We start from the raw sequence: 26,102 nt of genomic DNA on the forward strand, positions 1-26,102 counted from the left end.
CAAGGTATTTCACTTTGAATCTATGTGGTTGAAAGACCCAAGATCTGAGGATGTGGTGCGGAATGCGTGGCAAGTCAGTGTAGCAACAAGTCAAGAAGATGTATTCAACAACTATTTAAAGGTTTGTCGTTCACATTTGGAGGCTTGGAACAAGACTGAGTTTGGCCATGTAGAAAAAAGATAGCTGAGTTACAGAAGCACTTGGAATGGTTAGAGCTTCAACTTGCATCCCCAACAATGATCAGGGATATGAAGAATACAAGGCTTGAATTAAATGAGTGGTTAGAGAAAGAGGATGCTATATGGTTGCAAAGGCCTCATGTTGATTGGTTTCAATCCGGGGATAGGAACACTAAATTTTTCCATGCTAAGGCATTAGCTCTGCGCAACAAAAATCTTATTGAAGGCTTGCTTGACTCTGATGATGTATGGTAGGAAGAGGATAGTAAAGTTGAAGAAATTGTGGTGGATTACTATCAAAATCTCTTTACCTCTAGTAACCCGGTGGATTTTGATGAGATCATTCAAGTGGTCCAACCAAAAGTCGCTCCAGAAATGAACTTGGCATTAACCAAGGATTTCACTATTGATGAAGTTAGAATAGCCCTGAAGCAGATGTACCCGTTAAAGGCACCAGGTCTAGATGGCATGCCCCCCTTATTCTTCTAGCATTTTTGGTCAACTATGGGAGATGTGGTAACCAAAACAGTCCTTGACTTCCTAAATTCAAGTATATCCCCTCCAAATTTTCACGACACCCATATTGTGCTTATTCCAAAATGTAAAGAGCCAAAAAGAATTATGGCTTATAGGCCTATTTGTTTATGCAATGTAGTCTATAAGATTGCTTCTAAGTCAATTGCTAATAGGTTAAAAAGTTCTTACCCTCTATTATTAGTGATACCCAAAGTGCCTTTGTGCACGGCAGGTTGATTACTGATAATGTTCTTGTAACTTTTGAAGTTATGCATCATATTAGTCAGAAAAAAGTGGGGAGAACAGGTGAGATGGCTCTAAAACTGGATATGAGCAAAGCATATGACAAGGTTGAGTGGGCTTGCCTAGAGAAGATTACGGATTAATTGGGTTTTGAGGCCAAATGGAGGGAGTTGATGATGAAATGTATCAATTCGGTTACCTATTCTATGAGAATAAATGGGAAGCCAAATGGACATATTGTGCCAAGCAGAGGATTATGCCAAGGAGACCCCTTGTCTCCCTATCTCTTCCTGATATGTGCTAAAGGCCTCTCTGTTGTAGCCAAGGGGCTGATGGGTGCAGTAGGGGTCGTAGTGGCCCCAAATTATCTCATCTTTTCTTTGCTGATGATAATATAATTTTCTACAAAGCTACTATTGAGGAGTGCAATTCCTTGCAACGAGTTTTGCTTATTTATGAAAAGGCTTCGGGGGAGTAGCTAAACCAGACAAAAACTTCTCTATTCTTTAGTAGCAATACCTCAATAGAGATCAAAGAGGAGATTAAAACCAAATTTGGTGCTCAGGTGATTAAACAGCATGAAAAATATTTAGGGTTACCTTCATTGGTAGGGCAGAAGAAACGGAATACCTTCAATGATATTAAAGAGAAGTTGGGCAAGAAATTAGCTGGATGGGAAGAGAAACTATTATCTAAAGCAGGCAAGGAGATCTTAATTAAGACAATGGCACAAGCGATCCCGACCTACACTATGAGTTGCTTTAAAATTCCTGACTCCCTCTGTGAGGAATTGATTAGGGTGATTAGGAATTTTTGGTGGGGTCAAAAAAGAGAGGAGAAGAAAATGGCATGGCTTAGCTGGGACAAACTTTGTGAACCAAAGGCAAAGGGTGGCATAGGATTTAAACAGCTGAAACAATTCAATTTGGCCTTATTGGCAAAGCAAGGGTGGCGACTCCAAATGTAGCAAGATTCACTAGCATACAGAGTGCTAAAAGCAAAGTATTTCCCAAGATGTGAATATATACAAGCACCTTTGGGAAACAGTCCATCATTCACCTGGCGGAGTATATGGGCAGCACAAAAGTTAGTGAAATTCGGGTTGAAATGGAGGATTGGTAATGGTGATTGTAAGAATTAGGAAAAGCTTGAAGCTTCAACAATGGAGGAAATATGAAACAGAGAGAAAAGTTGAGAAGAAAAACTCTCTGAACTTTGTATTTCAAGCTTAATAAATTCCATGCACATACAACGCAATATATAGCTTACACAGTTTCTAGAAAGATCCAATCTAACAAACTCTAACAACATAATTACAGCTATATATAAAAATATCTCACTCTATACAAAATATCTAAACAAAGTCTATACAAATATCTGAAGCAAAGTCGATTGAAACAGAGCAAGTCAAGGCTGTGCTCGATGAGGAAGAATAGCTCCATAAAGTGACACTGTTTACGGCCTTGAATAAGCCACACCAGATATAAATGAGAAACGATGTCATTTATCATTTAGACAAACGTCATCATTTTCACGTCTCTTCTTCTTCATTTGTAGATTCACTAGTTCCACTTACATCCCCCCTCAAAGCCAAGGGGACAAGGGACACCATGGTTTTGGAACACAGAAACTAAAAACGAGAAGAAGAGAGACTTTTAGTAAAAATGTCTGCCAACTGATCACCAGTTGCAATGTAGCGAACTTGAAGGTCACGATGAAGAACACGTTCATGAACAAAGTGGTAATCTACTTCTACATGCCTGGTACAGGCATGAAAGACAGGATTGGAAGCAATGGCAAGGGCAAAAACATTGTCACACCAAAGCTTTGGTGGAAAGGAAAGGAAGATGCCAAGATCTCGCAATACTTGACAAATCCAACATAGCTCAGCGACAGCAATGGCAAGAGCCTTGTACTCTGATTCAGTGGAGGAGTGAGACACAGTGTCTTGTTTCTTAGCACTCCATGTGATAGGATTCAAGCCAAGATAAACCAAATAGCCAGTAGTGGATCTACAATCAAAAGGGTCTCCCGCCCAATCTGAGTCTAAAAAGACTGAGAGAGACAAAGGTCCATGTTGAAAGAAAATCCCAAAATTAAGAGTGCCAGAAACATATCTCCAAATCCATTTGGTTGCAATTAAGTGGGCTTCACCTAGAGTGGACATGAATTGACAAACCTAATGAACGACAAAGCTAAGGTTAGGACGTGTAAAAGTCAGATAGTGAAGGGAACCCACCATACTCCTATAAACATGAGGATTGGCAAGAAGAGAGCCTTCAGCAGGAACTAATCTCAAGTTAGGAGCACAAGGGGTTTTAGCAGCCTTAGCAGAGACCATGTTATGCTTAAGAAGCAAATCATGAGCATACTTAGATTGATTCAGAAACAGTCCTTTGGAAGTACGAGTGATTTGCAACCCAAGAAAGTAATGGAGATTGCCAAGATCCTTAAGTTCAAATTCAGAACTGAGTTGCTAAATTAGTGATTGCAAGAAAGAGAGACAATTGCCAGTGAGAACAATGTCATCTACATACACCAGAAGAAACACAAAGTACTTTCCATGCCTCAGAATAAACAAGGATGAATCAACTAAGGAAGCCTAAAACCCCAAGTGAAGCAAACGAGTAGAGAACCGCTCAAACCAGGCCCAAGGGGCTTGTTTGAGACCATAAAGAGATTTCTGTAAGAGGCACACATGATTAGGAAGGGCAGGATCCACATAGCCAGGAGGTTGGACCATAAAAACCTCCTCCTTTAAGAAACCATGTAAGAAAGCATTTCGGACATCCAATTGCTTTAAAGGCCAATTAAACTGAACAGCAAGTGAGAGGATAATTATGACAGTAGGAGGCTTTACCACAGGGCTGAAAGTTTCATCAAAATCAATACCAAACTATTGGTGAAACCCCTTTGCCACCAACCTAGCTTTATACCTGCTTATACTCCCATCACTGTTATGTTTCAGCTTGTACACCCATTTGCACCCTACAACATTCTGAGTGGGTGAAGGTGGTACCAAGATCCAAGTTTTCTGTCTAGTGAGGGCAGCAAGCTCCTCATCCATAGCTGAGCACCATTGTGGAAATTGAGAAGCAATTTTATAAGTGGGAGGCTCAGTAAAGGTATAATCAATCCGAGGCTTGGATGCAAGCTTGGAGACTGAGACTGCAAGAGCCTTAGGCTTAAAAATGCCATCTTTGGATCTGGTGATCATGGGGTGGATGTTCTGAGTAGGCATAGACACAGGCATAGAAGTCATAGTAATGGATGGCAAGGACTCAACCAAAGGAGATGCAGGAAAGGAAGATGATGTAGGAGATTAAGATGAAGAAGGAAGTGAGCCAAGAAAAAGTGGTGGAGAAATAAGTAAAGAGGGATGATGAGAAGGACTAGGTGCAGAGGAAGAGACATGTGCAGTAGGGCTAACCTCAAGAAGGACAACAGACTGTGATGTATTGTCAGCAGAAAAATGGGAAAGAAATGACAACCAGTGGGCAACAGAAGACGAGGAGGATGTATCAGATGATGGACCAGCAGGTAAAGAAGTGGTTTGTAAAGTCAAAAACTCAGATTCATTGAATAAGACATGCCTTGATATATAAATCCGAAGGGTAGTAGGGTCTAAACAAATATAGTCTTTAGAGTAAGCTGGATAACCAAGAAAGATGCAGGGTGTTGTGTGTGGCTGAAGCTCATGTTTATTATAGGGTCTGAGAAGAGGGAAGCAGGTACAACCAAAAGTTCTAAGGTGTAGGAGATCTACTTTAGTGTTGAATAGGACTTCCCAAGGTGATTTGTTATGAAGAATAGGAATGGGAAGCCTAATAATGAGATGAGTAGCAGTAGAGACTACATAAGACCAATAGGACAAAGGAAGGTTTGAGTGAGACAACATTGTGAGAGAGCATTCAATAAGATGTCCATGTTTCCTCTTAGCAGTGCCATTCTACTGAGGGGTATGAGGACATGAGGTTTGGTGGATAATGCCAGAACTAGAGCAAAAATGATTAAAGGCATTAGAAGTGTATTCACCACCACCATCAGTTCTTAAGATCTGATTCTGTGTGTTCAATTGAGTTTCAATATATGCTTTGAAGTACTTAAAAACATCAAACACATTAGATTTATGTTGTAGCAGATATACCCAAGTGAATTTGGAAAATTCATCAATGAATACAAGATAGTATCTGAAATCATTTATAGAAGTAATGGGAGCTGGACCCCAAACATCACTATGAACTAATTCAAGAGGTTTAGAAGCAAGAAAAACAGACTTCTTAAAAGGAAATTTATGCATTTTCCCACTGAGACAATGTTTACAATGAGATACAGAATTTGAAATGGAATCATTACAATTCACTGAATTATTACAAGAAGAGAGAGCTGTCCTAAGAATACTATCACTAGGATGACCTAGTCTGTGGTGCCACAACAACCACTTATTGGATTTCTGAGTGTGAAAAGAAGACGAGATAGGTTTATGTGACTGTGAACATGTAGTAGTAAAATGGGGATGATGCTTTACAGGTTGATGATGCTTGATGAAATTCTTTGAGTAGATTGGATAAACTCCATTCTCACTCAAGCCCCTGTAGAGGCTTCTCCCCGTAGGAACATCCTGGATTTTAAGTTCATGAGCATTGATAGTTTTTAGATCCCTCAAAAACACAATTAGATTAACCTAGGTAATTAGCCAAATTGTTACTTAGTCCAATTTAACAAAACTAGGTTATCACAATCACAACAATCATATCATGCATAGCAGCAGAAAGATAAATAACACAAAGATATGATCACCCAGGAAATCAAACCGGTAAAAACCTGGGGAGAATTTAACCTAACTATCCTCAAGGTAAACTTGAATCCACTATCTTGAAAGAATCAAAGTTCATACAATAAGACTTACAAGCCCCCACGCTCGATTTCTTATCGCTACCCACCAGTAGGACTTATTGACACGACCACGAGCAAGCTCCAAATCAACGAACTCGTTCTTTCTTGGATTCACCACCAAATACAAGCACACCTGCTTGTGTTTCTTTAAGCTTCAATGACAGCAACTGAGTTGATCATCAAGGTGTAGATAATATCTCCTCCTTGAAAACCCTAAGTTTGTGTAAAGGAAAGCTCCTCTAGATCTCACAAGAGATTTACACAAACAGCAATATGAGCAACACTACAACTCTCAAGAAACCAAGACTTTAGAGAGGTTTGGGTACAAAACCATAAAACCAAAAGAGGCACAAGAGGCACTCTAATCTCTCTCTCTCTTTTTCTCAAAAACGTGGCTTAGGGTTTCCTTTATATAGTGGGAGAAGTAGATCTGAAACGCTAATCCTTAATGAGCTTAAGCTGCTGTTTGGGCAGACTTAAAATTCTGCTGATACAATTTTCGATTGATCGAGCCTGTTCTTCAATCAATCGAACCAGGCAGAATATGAAGTCTTCTTCCTGCAGCTTGTATGTTCTTGAATCTTGACTTGAATTACCTTGAGCATTGTCTAATAAAACCTATAGACTCAAAGATCTATATCTAGACAAGTTTTTGTTCACGATTTGCCAATTGTTCTAAACATTTAGAACCTAACAAACTCCCCCTTTGGCAATTCATGACAAAACTTTCATACAAAATGAAATGCTCAAATACAAGAACAACCCAATACAATAAAATGCCCATTACAACAAATTCAACCTAACTACTATCCATCAGTTGCAAGTGTAGACAGCAGCTCAATTGAATCAACTTGTATATTTCCTGAAACACTAAACAAAACGCATAAACGCATGTGTGACAGAAAAACAAAAACAGTAAATCAACAAATATTCAATCTAACTCTCCCCCTAAGTTAGATACATCAAAAACAATGTTAACTCCCCCTAAACAGAACATTCTTGTATTGTCCACACATATTCCCACATTTCATCTAAATCTCCCCCTTTTTGTCATGTATTGACAAAGACAACTCAATAAAGAGTAAACATACGCAACAAAGGATAAGAGAAAAAAGAGAATCAAGAGAACACAAAACAATTCAACTCTATATAAAATAGAGACAACTCCCCCTATGAAGAACAAAGGTTAAAAACAAGCTTCTCCCCCTATAAAAATAGGAAAAACACAACAAGTTTTGGGGAAAACAGTTTTGGGGAAAATTTTGGAAGTGGGGAAAATAAAAAGACACAAACCAAACTTAAAAAAAAAAACTAAATTGAGGATACACATGAAGAAAAAATATTCTCTCTTTCAATAAATGCAAACATGACACTATGTGACCCATAAACAGTTGCATGAGTAGAGAAGATAAATGATGCATGAAAAAAAATTTGGTCCAAAACCGAAGATCTAAAAAAATCAAATTTTTTGAAAAACAGAGCAATTTAATGCAAAAACTCCTCAAAGCATAGTGTTTCATGAATGAAATGCATAGTATGAGATTAAAAGTTTTTCAAAAATGCTAGAATTCAACTAAGATCTTCCAAAAACAAGTTTTTCAACCAATTTGTCTCCAAAACTCAAACATTAAAGATATTTTGCATCAAAATCAAGGAACTTTAATCTTGGACGGCCACAACAAGATCACACACAATATAATGTACCAAGTTTAACAAAGAGTAACTTGTGTAATGTGTGCAACTAGCAAAAACTTGAGATACATGTGATGTGATATGTAAATAGAAATCAATTACAAAGTCTACAAAATTCATCACATAGAATTTGAAAGAGACTATCACCTAAAGAGTTACATCATATAACTCCCACATCTCCTAGAAAACAAGCTTGCAATCATGTAAGTTTCTTGATTTGCCTCATAATATACACACCAATTTTATTTGAGCAGAAACTTATTAAAATAGCCGGTATAATGTACACACCAATTTTATTTGATTGATTTAACATTAAGTCCAATAATGTGCACACCAATTTTAACATTTAAACCGAGGCTATACCTTATGTTCTTTTTGTGCATGTGCTACACTTTCTTGAGCACAAAATCTTACGATATGCACTAAGGTGTTCATGATTGGCTAGTAAACAGTGGTGAGATGGTTATTTATGCCTTTCTCAAAAGGTTCAAGTCCAACAGTCAAAGACATGTAACTTCAAGATCAAGACAAAATGATCAAAAACTATAAACATCTCTCACACAACTTGCACTACAAAGCTCAAACTAGTAAAGTGCAATAAAAGATGCTCATCCAAGCTAAACAAGGTACATAAACATGTTATGTAAAAATAAAATGGAAATCCTTGATTATAAATCCAAGATGTGAAATACAAAACACAAAAATCTTCTCTTTTTTTTTTTTTTTTTAATTATGACCAAAAATAAAAGGCACACATTATGCTAAATGAACAATGCAAATGCAATGCATGATAGTGCTTAACTAAGCTATAAAGGGTACAAAAACAAGAAATATCAATTTCTTAATTAACCCTTGAGTACATGTACAAATTAGTACATACTCACACAAAATCAGAAATAGCTTAGCACTTATATAATACATACTGTTCAAGTTTCTCCACAATGTCAAGCATGTTCTAAATCCAGAGAGAGATATTATAATTCATGTAATCCTCAAGAAAAATAAAACAAGACTCAAAATAAAATATTTTTTTCTTTTTGAAATTTTTCAATGTTTTTGGATTTTTTTTATTTAAAAAAAAAAAACAACCAAAAACAAAAACAAAACATGTCCACAAATAATTGAAAGAATTAAATCAGGGACATGTTAGCAACACTCACCTTAGAGAATCTTTTCTCACCCATCTAGCACGAGTCTTCGGCTTTGTAGGTGAAAATCCATGTGACGCAGGGTGTATTTGAGGGATTACACCAATCTTCTGAGAAATACTGAAATCCTGCAAATTCCTTTTACAAGCCAATAAGCTCAAATTTTTCAAAAGAATATGAAACAATTTATATGGACTTATGGCAGGAGAAATATCATCACATATCCTAGATTGAAACACAAAATGCTTAAATTTCAGTTTATGACAATTAGGACGAATGAGACCATGGACACCACAATAATGACAGACAGGAACAAATTTAGGAACATCAATATTCCTAGTGGGGTTTCCGGTCACAGGCTTTGGTTCTTGCCTCAACAAAGAACAGTTTGGTCTAATATGACCAACAACACCACAAAGGTGACAAGTAGGCACAAAAACAGATTTATTATGCTCTCTAATAGTAGGTTTAGACTTAGGTTTAGAAACTTCAGTGTCTACATCAGAACTTTTACCTTTGTCTAACTTAACAAAATAAGTCTTTTCTTTATTATTCCTCTTAAAAGGAGGGATATAAACTTTCTCAATTTTAGGCTTAAGAGAAACAGAAACACTTATGTTATCAACAGCAAGCTTGGCATCAAATTTTCAATTTTAGCTTTAGATTCAACTAACTCTTGTTCCAAGCTTTTCATCTTCTCATCTTGAGAGGAAATTTGATTTCTCAAAAATTCATTATTTTTATTAGATTCATCTAATCTAACAATCAATTCCTCTTTTTCAAGATTAGCCAATTTTAACTCTTCCTTGAATTTCTTAGCAATTTTCATAGATTTCAATAATTCCTTACGAAGAGTTTCACAAGCATCAATAAAATCATCAGAAGCATGAGCAGAAACATGATCAGAAAGACACTTCAAATTATCCATGACAACAGGGGTCAAGGATCAGCTCTTAGATCAAAAGATCAACAACAAGAGAGCAACCCGCTCTGATACCACTTGATAGCTTTTAGACCCCTTAAAAACACAATTGGATTAACCTAGGTAATTAGCCAAGTTGTTACTTAGTCCAATTTAAATAAACTAGGTTATCACAATCACAACAATCATATCATGCATAGCAGCGGAAAAATAAATAACACAAAAGATATGATCACCCAAGAAACTAAACCGATAAAAACCTGAGGAGGATTTAACCTAGCTATCCTCAAGGTAAACTTGAATCCACTATCTTGAAAGAATCGAAGTTCATACAATAAGACTTAAAAGCCCCCACGCTCGACTTCTTATTGCTACCCACCAATAGAACTTACTAACACAACCACGAGCAAGCTCCGAATCCACAGACTCCTTCTTTCTTGGATTCACCACCAGATACAAGCACACCCGCTTGTGTTTCTTTAAGCTTCAATGGCAGCAACTGAGTTTATCATCAAGGTGTAGATAATATCTCCTCCTTGAAAACCCTAAATTTGTGTAAATGAAAGCTCATCTAGATCTCACAAGAGATTTACACAAACAGCAATATGAGCAACACTACAACTCTCAAGCAACCAAGACTTTAGAGAGGTTTGGGTACAAAACCCTAAAACCAAAAGAGGCACTCTAATCTCTCTCTCTCTCTCTCTCTCTCTCTCTCTCTCAAAAACGTGGCTTAGGGTTTCCTTTATATAGTGGGAGAAGTAGATCTGAAACCCTAATCCTTAATGGGCTTAAGCTGCTATTTGGGCCGACTTAAAATTCTGCAAATACGATTTTCGATTGATCAAGCCTGTTCTTCGATCGATCGAACCAGGCAGAATATGAAGTCTTCTTCCTGCAGCTTGTATGTTCTTGAATCTTGACTTGAATCACCTTGAGCATTGTCTAATAAAACCTATAGACTCAAAGATCTATGTCTAGACAAGTTTGTGCTCACGATTTGCCAATTGTTCTAAACATTTAGAACCTAACAAGCATCAAAATGACAAGAACAATTATTATCCAAACAAAATTTATGAACAGACAGAAGGTTCATGGCTATTCTAGGGACATGTAAGATGTTTTTGAGAACAAAGTTATGATCTTTCGTAGAAAGGGAAGCATTATCAATATGGTTGATAGAAAGAGTTTGACCATTGCCTACTGTGACTGAACAGAAAGATTACCAAGATTGGAATGAGATGATCTGAGGTACCAGAATCAACTAGCCAAGGATCTTGATTGTTTTTCAAAGCTACATGAGAAGCTTGAGCCATTGCAGCAAGTTTGGTTGGTGGATTCTTGCCTTGATAGGCAAAATCCATTCTGTGATAACAGTCAAGGGCTTGATGACCTGCCTTTCCACAAATTTGGCAAATAGGTCTATCACCCTTGAAGTTTTTACCACCAAACTGAGAGGTCTGAGCAGGAGAGTAATTCTGCTGATAAAAATGTGGTGTGTAAAACTGCTGTTGTTGTTGAGGTGAGTAGAACTGTTGTTGTTGACCTCCACCACCATTGTTGGTGTACCTTCCTCCACCTCGACCTCTGTTATTATTGTTTTTACCTCTTCCTCAGTTAGATCCACCATGATTCTGTGATTGAAACTGAGAATTGTTAGAATGCTTATTACCAGAAGCATACATGGCTAGAGAATGAGAGAAATTATATGAATTCTCTGCCATAGCCTGTTCTTCACTCTGTAACATGATAGAAAGTTGTTCATAGGTAATTGGATCACTCCTGGTGCAAATTACAGAGAAAAAGTGAGCAAATTCTTTAGGCAAACCACGAAAAACAATACAGATAAGTTCTTCATTATCAACAACAACTCCAACAATAAGGAGTTTATCTCGTGCAATCTTGATCTTTTGCAATAAGCCATTGACTGAATCAGATCCTTTCTTGAGGCTTTGTGGCTCAAGTTTCAAGTTCAGAATGTTTGCCCTTGAGGTTGATGTGAACCTCTGTTCTAGAGTATTCCATACTTCTCTAAAAGTGGTAATTCCAACCACAAGTGAAAACACTTGTGGAGTGAGAGTAGAATTGATCAAGGATAACAATGCTTTATCCTTGATTCTCCAAGTCAGAAAGTCTGGATTCACATTTGTAGTCAAGCTTCCTTGAACATCAAGGAGATATTGACAAGGTTGAATGGATGAGCCATCTATATGCTCAATCAACGAATAAGCTTCCAGAATTGTGATCAACTGGTGCTTCCATGGAATATAATTGGTGTAGTCAAGTTTTATGGACATTAGGTTTGACATATTGGAAAGAAGTAATAGTGGTGAAGGAGACTGAGTAGGAGTCTTTCTTGAGGCTTTATGGCTCAAGTTTCAAGTTCAGAATGTTTGCCCTTGAGGTTGATGTGAACCTCTGTTCTAGAGTATTCCATACTTCTCTAAAAGTGGTAATTCCAACTACAAGTGAAAACACTTGTGGAGTGAGAGTAGAATTGATCAAGGATAACAATGCTTTATCCTTGATTCTCCAAGTCAGAAAGTCTGGATTCACATTTCTAGTCAAGCTTCCTTGAACATCAAGGAGATATTGACAAGGTTGAATGGATGAGCCATCTATATGCTCAATCAACGAATAAGCTTCCAGAATTGTGATCAACTGGTGCTTCCATGGAATATAATTGGTGTAGTCAAGTTTTATGGACATTAGGTTTGACATATTGGAAAGAAGTAATAGTGGTGAAGGAGACTGAGTAGGAGTGACTGTTGTGGTAGTTTGTGGTGGTGGAGTAGAGGACGCCATAGATTGTGGCTCTGATACCATGTAAGAATTAGGAAAAGCTTGAAGCTTCAACAATGGAGGAAATACGAAACAGAGAGAGAAGTTGAGAAAAAAAACTCTCTAGACTTTGTATTACAAGCTTAATAAATTAAATGCACATACAACGCAATATATAGCTTACACAGTTTCTAGAAAGATCCAATCTAACAAACTCTAACAACCTAATGACAGCTGTATATAAAAATATCTCACTCTATACAAAATATCTAAAACAAAGTCTATACAAATATTTGAAGCAAAGTCAGTTGAAACGGAGCAAGTCAAGGCTATGCTCAGTGAGGAAGAATAGCTCCATAAAGTGACACCGTTTACAGCCTTGAATAAGCCACGCCGGATATAAATGAGAAATGATGCCATTTATCATTTAGACAAACGTCATTGTTTTGACGTCTCTTCTTCTTCGTTTGTAGATTCACTAGTTCCACTTACAGTGATAGTGTACGGGTTTAGGGTGACAAGTGGTTACTGACACCATTAACGTATAAAGTGTCGTCGCCAAGGTTATTCTTGAGTCCTGATACTCAGGTAGGTGAGCTGATCAACAAAGAGGAGGCTTGCTGGCAAGGGCGGCTTGATGCATTTGGGGGCCTAAGGCGAAAATTGATCATCTTGTTTTAGATGCAAAATTACTACTAATTAAAATGAACTACGAAGAATGTTTTCTTTTTTTAGAAATTTTATAGACAGAAAAATTCAAATTTTTCATACTTGTTGATGTGGTAGATTAATAGTGGTAAGTAAAACAGTGGTGTTAGTGGTAGATTTAGATGAAAACTAGTAAAAGTTTAATAATTAAACTCTTATTATTATTCTTTTTTTTTTAGAAGTGCAGCATTCACAATATTTTTTACAACAAATCCTAGATTTTAAACTGCCTTTTGTTTTCTGTTTGAAAATATCACTATAATTATTTTTTTGCCATCAATAATAGACTGTAACAACTTGCTACTTAACATTAATTGTAAAAATATTGTGAAAAATATTGTGAACGTTGCATTTTTCTCTATTTTTTATTTGTTTTTCATCTGGAAAAAAAATTATTTTATTTATTGATTATAAATAACCTTATTGGTTAAAATTTGGAAGCCTTGTTTTTACTTGGGGCCTTAAGCGACCGCATTTCTTGCTCCACCATTCAGGCGGCCCTAATGCTGGAAGTCTGAGGTAGTTGATAGTCTGCTTATTCCCCATGAAGCCGTGATAGTTAAAGGTATACCAATCAGTTCACGTCTACCTGAAGATAAGCAGGTTTGGGCCTTTGATCCAAAAGGCTTATTTAGCGTGAAGAGTGCGTGTTAGGGGGCAATAGAGTTGTCTCGGTCTGAATGCAGTGGTAGTTGCTCAGATGTCAGCCATGAAAGAAGGTTTTGGAAGCTTCTGTAGAGCCCCCCAGTGCCCCATAAACTGACACTTTTCATGGAGAGCATGTCGGGATGTTCTGCCCACAAAGCCTAATCTAATGCTCCGGAAGTTATTACAGGACAGTACGTGCAAGGAATGTGGGTTGACAACAGAAACTACAGGTCACTTGTTTTGGTCCTGTCTGAGGGCTCGGGAAATGTGGGCGTGCTCAAAGCTGGTCATCCCTTTCAAAAGGGACGAATGCCTGTCATTCAAAGATCTAATATGGAGATTGCTTATGGGGGATGCATCTCGGATAGAAGTTGCAGCAAAGGTGATCACCGGTGCATGGAGTCTTTGGAACAACCAGAACGAGGTTCGGGTTAGTGGTGCAAGGAAAATAGGGGCTGACCTGATAAAGAGGGCAATGCAGTATATGGAGGAATTTATTGCAGCAACGGAATTACCTGTGAGTACACCAGTTCCAGAGGCACAATTCCTAGCTTGGGTCCCTCCAACAACACATTATTTCAAGGTCAATGTGGACGGTGCAACTTTTGCGAAGCAGAAGGCTGCTGGGGTCGGGGTACTAATTCTGGATGATCAAGGACGGGTCATAGCGGCGTTAAGCAAGAAGATTCAAGCACCTTTAGGGGCAGTTAAGATTGAAGCGAAGGCATTTGAAGTTGGGCTGCAGTTCGGAAAGGACATAGGCATTCAACATCTCATTTTGGAAGGGGACTCGCTTACCATTTGTCGTGCACTGGTGGGTTTGTCACTACCTCCAACTTTTGTGGATTCTGTGGTGAAAGGCTTGCAGTCCTTTTGTGGAGAATTTCATCAGATTTCTTTCTCACATGTGAGGGCATCAAAGAAATAGGCCGGCACACCTTTTTAGCTAAACATGTTAAAGGCATTGTTGATTATTCAAACTAGTTTTGCTCCATGATGTGCTTTCATTTATTGCTAATTAATAAAGTTTTAGTCTTCTCTAAAAAAATAAAAAAATAAAAAAGGTATATATATATATATATATAAATATCGTGCACATCAATCAAAACTTAGCTTTTGGTTTAATTTAATCTATGATCACTGGTTACTTTGCTTATATAAATAAGAAACAATCTTAGTTTAATGGTTCGTGCTAATTACAATTTTAACCCTCCATTACCAACCTTAGAGCCTCCTAGTTTTATTTAAAAGATCTTAATTGGTGCGGGGCACCACACTCCACGTCCATGTGACTGTTGAAACTCAAAAAATAAAAATGCAAATCAACTAAGCAAGGACAACCATCCTCAGATACTAGTCAACGTCGGTCATGCCTTACCATATCTTGGGAACGCATATCTCTCGCCCAAAAGCGGCTGGAGGCTTAGGAATTGTCTCCACTCGACTATGGGAAAATCAAGCGTGGTGAGTATGGGCTAAATTACTTCTTCAAGCTAAATATTTTCACCTCTCAAGCTTCCTTAACTGTGAATCTTCTAGAAACACATCACTCACTTGGAAAGCTATTCTGTGCTTAATGGTTTGCAGTGGATTGTAGGAAATGGTAGTCAGATTTAAGTATGGAATGATGGTTAGCTACTGGACCTCTTCGGACCACTACCAGAGACTGAATTTTCTCGAACCATAGACTCTTCTAATTTTCAGGAGGGTATAGGTGAAACTTAGAAGAACTTCTATGACAATCCCATGCATGTGATATTAAGGAAACTATTTTAGGCATTCCTATTGCCTTAATTTCTTCTCAACAAGATCATTTAATTAATTTGGCCTTCCAACATGGGTTCACCGTTACGATGAATTAGAAAGTCATTCCTTTTTTATACTAGTGTGTAGCTCTATGCATATATAAGGGTACAATTAAAAATAATCATAATTATTTGGTTCATATTATAAGAATACATGTTTTTATAGAAGAGGTTTAAATTATATATGATATCAGCTTACATTAAAAATAATAAACTTTAAAAATAAGTCGTAACTATAATTTCTTTTTTAAACTTGAAGGGGAAAAAAATCTTAAATTTTAAGAGTTCTCTTTTTTAATCCAAAATAAAATTTGTTATTTGATATTTATGATCCTATTTCTAAAAGAAGTTATCCTTCATTAATGAAAGTATTTTTGAACTTAGATAGACTCGTGGCAAAAAATCGGACTCTAATTGAAATCCGATTAAAATCTAATTGGATTTTCTCCATGGCTATTATATATATATATATATATATATATATATAAGAATAAAAGACATTGTTGTAAATCCTAGCTCTTGGAACTGGATATGAAGATTCCATGTGGACATAAAATCCAAATTTTCATACGGAAATGCTACCAAGATCGACTACTGTAAAACTACAAATGTAAATTGATTTGTATTTTCAGCGTAAACATGATACGCGCGATTGAAGGCTCTGTATTTACTATTTATCCTTATTACTTATCAGCAACTGCTAAACCGTGTTGTGCAGTTGTCACATTATCACTATTACTTGAATTTTGTAATGTAGGTGAATGAGAGGAGAATTTGCTCTTATCCTTAAAAGAACTACCTACCAGCTCACACCCAAAATGGGTTCGAATCTTTTTGTCCACGTTGAAACAACTCTTCACGACCTCAGAGATTTTGGATTTCCTGACCTGGACAAAGATCAACATCCGATCCTTTTTCCAACTCAGGCCTCTAGAGTCTAGATGATATATGGCTGAGAACAAATCTTAGCGTGAATTAATTTGCTTCTAGAATCTCCTCTCCTTCCATTCCTTGGAATATCATTATTGTTTAAGGAACATGGAACCTTTAATTCTCTCCTTAAACCAAAAAAAAAAAAGTGTTTTGCTTGGTAAATGCATTGTGGAAAATAAATTAGTTAAAATATATAAGTTTAGATTACTATTTTTTATTTCTCATAATAAAAATCTGTTTAAAATATTTTATGAGGTTTATAATGAAAATCTATATTGAGTTGTGAACCTGATAGGGTTTTAGAATAAATAATTAACTCATCATCAAACGATTGGATGATTTGTCCTAATATCTGTATAATTATCTTATTGAGAGTTCTAGCTAGTTTAACCGATAAAATCTCTTGTTATCGAAAAAATGACTTGGACTTTAATCTCAACTTATACCAAAAATTTATTGATATTTTGGCATAATGATAAAGACAAATAATCATGGATCCGACATAATAGGTAAAAATTCTATCATACTCATACCTATATAAAAAATAAAAAATAAAGTCTGAATAACATCATACCTATATAAAATATAAAATAAAGTCTAAATAACATATTTTAAATCTAAACTATGTTAAACTTAAACCATAGATAAGCAAGTTGGGCCATTCCGCATGTGCATATCATGAAAACCCTGATTACTTTAATATTAATTAATTTCCTGATACGGGATAATTGTCTCACTGTCTGAACTCCATCATTAAGTGACAATCTCCCTCACATGCTATTATTATGAGTAATTCTGATGTCATACCCAAAACCAGAACTTTGTTCACAACTCACCACATGAGCGAATTGTGAGCAAAGTTATGGTTTTGGGTGTAGCACCAGAATTTTTCTATTAGTATTTTTATTTTCATCTTTTTAAGTCAAAATTTTAAACTCTTTTTACAATGCATAAGAGAATATGCCATGACTGACAAGTAATCGAGCGTAAATGTAGTTAGCTGGATTCAACTAACACATTGTAAAGAAGTCGGTAGAAGTTATCGTTTGGTGATGTTTACCAACAGCGGCTATACAACTGAAGAAGATCATTTGGTGAGTGTTCCAGCTGGTCCGCATCAGGCCAGAATCTTTCATAATTTTCTTGTAACAAAAAATATCTACTTTTCCCAATAACCTTATGGCTCAAGTTAATTAACAATTCATAATATTTTCAATGGATGCCTTCAATATTTAAATTTCATCATTTATTATAGTAACTAGTATGTTAGGGTCATATTTTTTATGTAATTGGCTAATTCTTTGACAAAATGCATTTTACTTGTAAATTTGATAGATCTAAATTGGGTTTGATACATATCAAATAATTGTATTAAAGACATGAAGATTGATCCAAGAAACAAGTGAAGAAAAACTATTTTACTGAAACTCGACAGATAGTTCAACAAAAAGCTACTATCAAGATTTACTAGGCAACTTGACACAAGCTTGATCTATCAAGCTTTACGAATTCGGAATTTCCATATCTGAATTTCGGCCCATGTTGATGTATTTGTTTAGGGTTTTTTTTTTCTCACAACCCTAGACATATATATATGGCTCTTATATTAAGAGCTGTTACACACGAATACAGAGACCAAGAATTTATTTTTCTCTGTGAGAAGCTACTACATTCATATGCCATAGAGTTTTGTAACCAAGTGCTTCTTGATCTTCATCATCTATGAAGTGAAGAACTTTGCAGCCAACAACAATCGTTCAAATTGCTGGAGTTAGTCACGTACTGGGATCCGTGCAAAAGAGTTAATCACATATTGGAGAGTTGTGCATCAAAGGAAAGAAATCTACTACAAGATCAAGTCCAATTGAGTATTGGAGCGAAGGATCAACTGTAGGTTGGTATTTTGGGATAAGCTACAATAGTGATAAGATTCCTCATACTTATAACCATTTGATTATTGATTAGTAAATTCTTGAGAGTGGTGACATTAAATTCACCCTATGGAATTTTTGCCTTGCAAGAGATTTTCTTCATTTGTCAACAAATCACCAAGTTAATTTATTTTCCACTGCATATTAGTATATTTTGGTGATTTATTGGTGCCTCTACAATTTGCAAGTAACTTGACCTAATTAATCAACTTGGATAATTGAATTAATTAATCAAGGTCAAGCTATCTTAACCCAACATAGTATGTAACTTGTGCTTACATACAAGAATGATGAATTATAGTAGTGTTATTAATGTTAGTTTGGGTTATTAAATATATAGGACATTAGTTTGACTATGACATTTGGAGGTAATAAATGATTTTTCCTTACAATTTTAATGATATTAGTTACACCAGTTTAGTTTCTCATTACACTGTGAAAGTTCAAAAACGTGTACAAAACACCTTTGAACGTTTAGACCCCCAAAATACAACTTAATCAATACAAGCAATATGTCAAACAACTAGTGTGCGGAAACTTAACACATGCTATAATACGAAATTGGTTAAAGACTATCTAAGCCATAACAAAATAAAACCACAGCAGATAATAAAAAGGCAAAGATAGAGAGGAAGGAAGATGCAAACACAAAGACAACACGCGATGTGTTATCGAAGAGGAAACCGAAGTCCTCGGCAAAAAACCTCTCCGCCGCCCTCCAAGCGGTAAACAATCCACTAGAAAATACAGTTGGGATACAAGGACAGCAATAGACCCTCCAAGCCTAATCTACCCAGTGCACCTAAGCCCTCCAAGCTTCTTGCTCCAACGAGGTTGCGCCGAACCTTTTTCTTTTCTAGCTTCCCGGATTCCGCTACTAGACCGTAGCATCAACCAATGAAGATTGGTTCCTTCCTAACTGCTTCCCAGAAATCCAAACAACTGTCTCACAGTGATGATGATGGTGAGAACCAGGTTTGGTATAATGCCTCTCAAGGATTTGACAATGGAGAGGAAGAGAGTAGAGGAATTTGAAGAGACTCTAAGGTATAGATTGTGGGTGAAACAATCTTGTTTTTCTTTAGGGTTTCTCTCTCAAAATTCTCTCTGGAAGCCCTCTTTCAATCGTAGGTAAAAGGGGTATTTATACTGGAGTGGGAGAGGAATGTGAAACGTCAGGTTTTACAAAACAGGGGTGGCTCACGGCTTGACCTCGCGGCTTGACTAAGTCGCGAGATCCAGTCGCGAGTTAACCGTATGGCCAGTTGTCCTGTTTTGTCCTGTAGTGCTCCAGCTAGCATGACTGTTCATCTTCCAGCATGCTTGGCACGTGTGCTGCTTCTAGCGGCTTGCAGCCGCGAGTCACCCGCGAGTCCCAGCCGCGAGTCTCTGTTTTCTTGCACACTCTTGAGCAATCTTCACTCTATCTCACTCACTACCCTTACAACAAACCCACCTAAATACAGGGTTACTAAATGCTGAATTACAAGCAAATTTGGCACGGAATAAAGCCAATTAGATGGTTGAATAAATTCAACCTTACAATCTCCCCCTTTGGCTATTCCGTGACAAAACCCTAAAACAGACTCTAGACTTAACATGTGAGTTGGGAACAGTTGAACAAAACTCACTCACACCTAACTCTAGAAGCTGTGAAGCACTTGAATCATATGAACATAATACTCCTGAAACACAACAATACACCATGATCATTGTAAGCAGAAAATTATAAATGCATATGAAACAGGCAATATGTGATCAAGCAAAGATGGAGTTAAGAAACAAACCATAGCTTGATAAACCAAGTGAACACCACAAGGTAGTGATCACAGTGCTCATTCACACTTGGAATGAACACAAGGACATACAAGTTAACAAGCACAAGGCAAGACACTTGTATGCTCAACACTCAACCAATGCATAACACACAAGGCATATGCATCTAGGAACAATCCTACAAGGGTACAAGAGTGACAGTACATAAACCAAAATGCAGAACATTTAGATTAAAGTACTGATTTCAACATAGCATAAAGGCTGCATTAAGCAAGGTACATACCATAAAGCCTACAAACTATGCATAAAACATTAACCCTAAAAGCTTACAAAAGCGCATGGGTACAAACACAAAAACATCCTGAATACCATCATCGAAATATATTAAAGTTTAAACCAAGAGTATAGGTTAAGAGTTAGAAACGGCTATACACCAAAACACAGTGTATCAAACCCATAAAAACATTAAATAGTACCCAACAAACATAAACCTAAAACCATAAGTTTAGAGGATAAGACTAAAAACAAAAGTATGACAAAAGTATGTGTGTACTCCCCCTATCACTATGCACACTTCCCTTTGAACTTTTCTCCCCCTTACTGAATGCTCTCCCCCTTTTTGTCACGAATAGCTAAAGGCTCTCGTCCAACTTTCGTTGAATATCATCTAGCTGATTCTCCATAGTCTCGAGACGCATTTGGACATGGTTGTTTGTGGAGTAGAGAAGTGCCACAAGCTCATCAACGCGTTTCTGAATATGCTCAAGTACACTGCCGACTCTATCAGTATGAGGAGCAGTCTGTGCTTGCGGAATACTAGCCGGTGAAGCTTCAGGAACAGCAAGTGATGTAGATGTGGTATGTGCAGGTGTTTCTGAGTCAGGGGCAGATGGAGTAACCGAAGAGACGTGAGCACTCCTTGGTGATTTAGAGGAGTGACTTCTGCTAGCTTGAAGAGTGAACAAGGAAATGGGACGTTGACGAGTCAACATTTTTCCATCTGCAGGAGGAATAATGCCTTCACGAAGAATGAGCTTCATGATGAGACTGCAAAATGGAATAACTCCTCGAGCTGCAGATCGACACGCGGTCTTCCTCAAGGTGTAGTAGATGTGAGCACATATATCAATGGGGGCTCCTGTAATAAGGTCACAAAGAAATAGAGCTCTCCCAAGATTGATGAATGTAGTGTTGGACAGTGGGTAGAGATTGGTGAACATGATCAACTTCAGTGTGGTCAGCTCAGGTGCAAACTTTGCGGTGCTGATGGATGTTCCTGCACTGGATACTTCATGATCGTATCCTAGGATTTGTAAAATTTCTCCAACTTCTGGATTTCGTTCATCGTAAGGAGTTATATTCACATTCTGAGGTCTGGTGATGCCGAGAAGATCTGCGATGGAATCTGGGGTAACACTAAACTCTGTTCCTCTGACCCAGAAAATGAGTTCAGGTCCAAGATCAGTTGCATTGGAGAAGCATTCTTTGACCAGCTCATCCATTGGATCATCAAAGTTCCCGAACAAGTTTGCCCAATCTCGTTTCTCAAAGATTCGAGGGATGAAAGTGGTCCCTAAGGTGTTGAACTCTACCACCCGTTCCACTATAGTGGTTGACTTGTCAAACACGTTTGAGTAGACGTGTGAGTTAAGCGGAAGTCTGAACCTATCCTTATTGGGATCTTGAGATGCCTGAGATGATAGTCGAGTCCTTTTAGCAACTGGTGTTGCTGGTTTGCTGGTTTGTCAGCAACAATGTCTTTACCCCTGGAAGATCGACGAGACATCTGCAAGAGAACAGGCCCACAGCAAAGAACCAAACAACAATACCACACAAGATAATTGTCAACAAGATTCAGTGTAAACAAAATTTCAATATATAAACACAAACTGAAGATAGTGCAGACCTAACCAAACTTCCAACAATACAAAGAAGCATAAAATAACAGGTGCAGCAAAATGGTGATAGTGCACCAAGACATAGATAGACAACACAACTGACAAAACTGTCAATGAGACAGGTTATCATGACCATGATATGCAAACAGATACAGCATTCGAACATTTAGAGCAGATAACATAAATCACTCCACTAGAGATATAAACAAGGGGAAAATATTTCAACATGAAGAAACCAATCATCCACACTAGAGCACATGGTTGAGAGACATACATTATTTTATCATAAAAACTCAGTAACCAATACCGAACACCAACATCAATACTTAAGCAAGTGAAATGAGTAAGTCAAATAGACACCAAATCCATTTAAGAAAAGATTTTCAGACTCAATAATAGGCAAATATCAGAACAATGAAAAACACATTGTGACCGCTCAGCATGAAAACAGGTGAGAACAATATCAAACAAGACACGCCATACCCATTACACAAAGAGAGAAGTATTTCGAACACAATATCAGTCCAAACGGTAACAAAAATATGCAGGAAAAAAGGAAAATGAGATTGAGAAAGCAAAACCCATACCTTTTCTTGATGATTTGGATAAGAAATGAAGCACCAATGAGGTTTGAAAATGGATTCACGAAGTGTTTGGAAGGAAGATAGTTTAGAGAGAAGATGAACAGTCACAAAAGTTCGAGAGAAAACTGAAAAGAGGTTTAAAAACTGCTCCTGTTTCTGCCAAACACGCGATTTTCGCGACTTGATTAAGTCGCCACACAGTCGCCAGCTCAAGCCGACAAAGCACTCAAGAACAAAAATTTGAAAATTTTTCTAAGTGTTTTTCGCAACTGGAAAGTCTACCCGCGAGTGAGTCGCGAGCTGAGCCGCGAAAATCTCTGAGTGAATCTCGCGACTGGACCTTCCACTCGCGAACAAGTCGCCAAAAATGACCAGCGAAGACGCGACTGAGGCACGCGACTTGACATACCCGCGACTGAGCTGCCAAAACAAGGCAAAACTGGATTTTTGAAATTTTCAGATTTTTCAAACAAAATACTTTCCAAAAACACCTAAAACACTCAAAAATCTTTTTGTGCTTGAATTAACAAAGATTGAGCATGTGAAAACACATTTCATCAAGTACAATCAAACAAATGAATATGGCATTTATTGAACATAAACTTGTGTGTTGTGTGTGGATATCAACAATGAGATAGTCCTTCGTCTAATGTGAAGCTTCAATGATCGATTCAACCAAGGCATACACAATTAGCACTAGATCATGTGACCTATCTCAATTATAGAAATATGTATATATGACCTCCCACAAAACTTGATAACATGACTTGGAGCTTTACATTTTACTCCACTTTTAATCATAACATTTGATCTTTTAAGACAATCACCTCTCATTGTGAGAGTGATATTTGACATTTCACTTTAATGAACAAGCCTTTGGCTTTTTGAATAAACATTCACTTTAATATAAGGTCGCTTACCCTTTTTCCTAGTCGAATACTAGAATGTGCGACAGGCTTTTGCAGCTCAATATCTCTTTTCATTTGGTGAGCTCTTTTTAGCAAAACAAAAATAAAGAGTGGGAAGATATATAAACACAAGTCTATGCATGTCTCAAGATCAACATTGTAAGGTTGAATTTATTCAACCATCTAATTGGCTTTATTCCGTGCCAAATTTGCTTGTAATTCAGCATTTAGTAACCCTGTATTTAGGTGGGTTTGTTGTAAGGGTAGTGAGTGAGATAGAGTGAAGTTTGCTCAAGAGTGTGCAAGAAAACAGAGACTCGCGGCTGGGACTCGCGGGTGAACTCGCGGCTGCAAGCCACCAGAAGCAGCACACGTGCCAAGCATGCTGGAAGATGAACAGTCATGCTAGCTGGAGCACTACAGGACAAAACAGGACAACTGGCCATAAGGTTAACTCGCGACTGGATCTCGCGACTTGGTCAAGCCGCGAGGTCAAGCCGCGAGCCACCCCTGTTTTGTAAAACCTGACGTTTCACATTCCTCTCCCACTCCAGTATAAATACCCCTTTTGCCCACGATTGAAAGAGAGCTTCCAGAGAGAATTTTGAGAGAGAAACCCTAAAGAAAAACAAGATTGTTTCACCCACAATCTATACCTTAGAGTCTCTTCAAATTCCCCTACTCTCTTCCTCTCCATTGTCAAAACCTTGAGAGGCATTCTACCAAACCTGGTTCTCACCATTATCATCTTTGTGAGACAGTTGTTTGGATTTCTGGGAAGCAGTTAGGAAGGAGCCAATCTTCATTGGTTGATGCTATGGTCTAGTAGCGGAATCCGGGAAGCTAGAAAAGAAAAAGGTTCGGCGCAACCTCGTTGGAGCAAGAAGTTTGGAGGGCTTAGGTGCACTAGGTAGATTAGGCTTGGAGGGTCTATTGCTGTCCTTATATCCCAACTGTATTTTCTAGTGGATTGATTACCGCTTGGAGGGCGGCGGAGAGGTTTTTCGCCGAGGACTTCGGTTTCCTCTTTGATAACACATCGCGTGTTGTCTTTGTGTTTGCATCTTCCTTCCTCTCTATCTTTGCCTTTTAATTATCTGCTGTGGATTTTATTTTGTTATGGCTTAGATAGTTTATAATCAATTTCATATTGTAGCATGTGTTAAGTTTCCGCACACTAGTTGTTTGACATATTGCTTGAATTGGTTAAGTTGTATTTTGGGGGTCTAAACGTTCAAAGATGTTTTGTACACGTTTTTGAACTTTCAAACATAACCATTCACTAATCATTCATGACAAGTTTGAAGATCTATTTACAACAATCACATAGATTTCAAGATTTTTCCAACAGTGATATAAGTGCATGAAAACAAGCAATGCTCGAAAATGCACAAAGCCATTAGCACAAAGGTACAAGACAAAACAAGTTTTGAGACAAAACTCAACAAAGTCAATCAAGCTTTTTGATTTTCTAATTTTTTATGTAATTTTTGGATTTTTGACACAAGAAACAAAAAGATTGATAAAAAAAAATTAAAAATATTCACAAGTAGACAAGCAAACAACCAACATCAAAAATAGCAAGCAAACCAAACAAACATTGTCACAAAGCATAGGAAGTATTAATGCATGGACATGTTGTAATGCTTATGCATGAGTACCCAAACAACCAACATCAAAAACAGCAAGCAAACCAAACAAACATTGTCACAAAGCATAGGAAGTATTAATGCATGGACTGGGGTGATTTCCTTATAGGATTGGGTACGGGAGTGAGGGCTTTCAAACCTTCGTGAGAAGCTTTCCAAGTAGTTGGTGAATGCACCAATCATCTTCATCACGTTCATCATTCCGGGATCTCCATTTTGATCTCTAGATTGATCACCTGCCCAAGTTCTCCTATCATTTCTGGGTCCTCCTGACCTTTGAGGAGTTGCACTGTTCTTTGCTCTCAGCTTTTGGCAATTTGGTCGAGTATGCCCTTGAAGTCCGCGATAATGGCACACATAAGTTCCTCTAGGACCTCTTTGTGGTCGTGGACGTGACTTGGCACGAGATTCAGACCTGCCCACAGACTGATTACGGGGATTCAGCATCCGTTGGTTCACCACATTCTTCTTCTCCTCCACCTTGAGCTTCTCACCAGTAAGGTCAGCTACAACTGGATCTTTGGCCTTTACAAACTTCACTTCTTTAGTGACATTTCCAGATGAACTACTTCCTCCGGTATATCCCAATTCGGATTTGTCTGAAAAGCTCTTTTGAGATGATATAACATCATCTAGCTTCTTGGTAGTGACCCTCTCTATTTTAGCATTCGCTTGCACAACCTCATTCTCAAGAAATCTCACTTTTGTGTAAGCTTCGGACAACTCACCATTCAATGTTTCTATCTCACATTTGGCCTCCCTATATCGAATTAGGAGACTTTTGTAGTCCTCCTCAGCCTTCTTCATTTTTCTCACAGCAGACTTGGCCACCCTTGTGTACTCACCCGACTTCTCCAAGAGTGAGTTATAGTTCTCTTGAAGAT

General features: G+C 37.6%; 1 protein-coding gene across 1 annotated transcript; it reads left to right on the forward strand.

Annotated features, from left to right (window-relative positions):
* Nucleotides 1–13,999: 13,999 nt before the first annotated feature.
* LOC126690008 (uncharacterized) lies at nucleotides 14,000–14,662 on the forward strand. The gene has a single exon (XM_050385155.1). The coding sequence runs from the start codon at nucleotides 14,000–14,002 to the stop codon at nucleotides 14,660–14,662; it is 663 nt and encodes a 220-aa protein (XP_050241112.1).
* Nucleotides 14,663–26,102: the final 11,440 nt, after the last annotated feature.

Source organism: Quercus robur, chromosome 6, assembly GCF_932294415.1.
Source record: "Quercus robur chromosome 6, dhQueRobu3.1, whole genome shotgun sequence".
In the NCBI taxonomy this organism is placed as follows: Eukaryota; Viridiplantae; Streptophyta; class Magnoliopsida; order Fagales; family Fagaceae; genus Quercus; species Quercus robur.

Coding starts and splice junctions, on each gene's coding strand:
- LOC126690008 (XM_050385155.1), top strand. CDS start 14,000: ATGTGGGCGTGCTCAAAGCTGGTCATCCCTTTCAAAAGGGACGAATGC.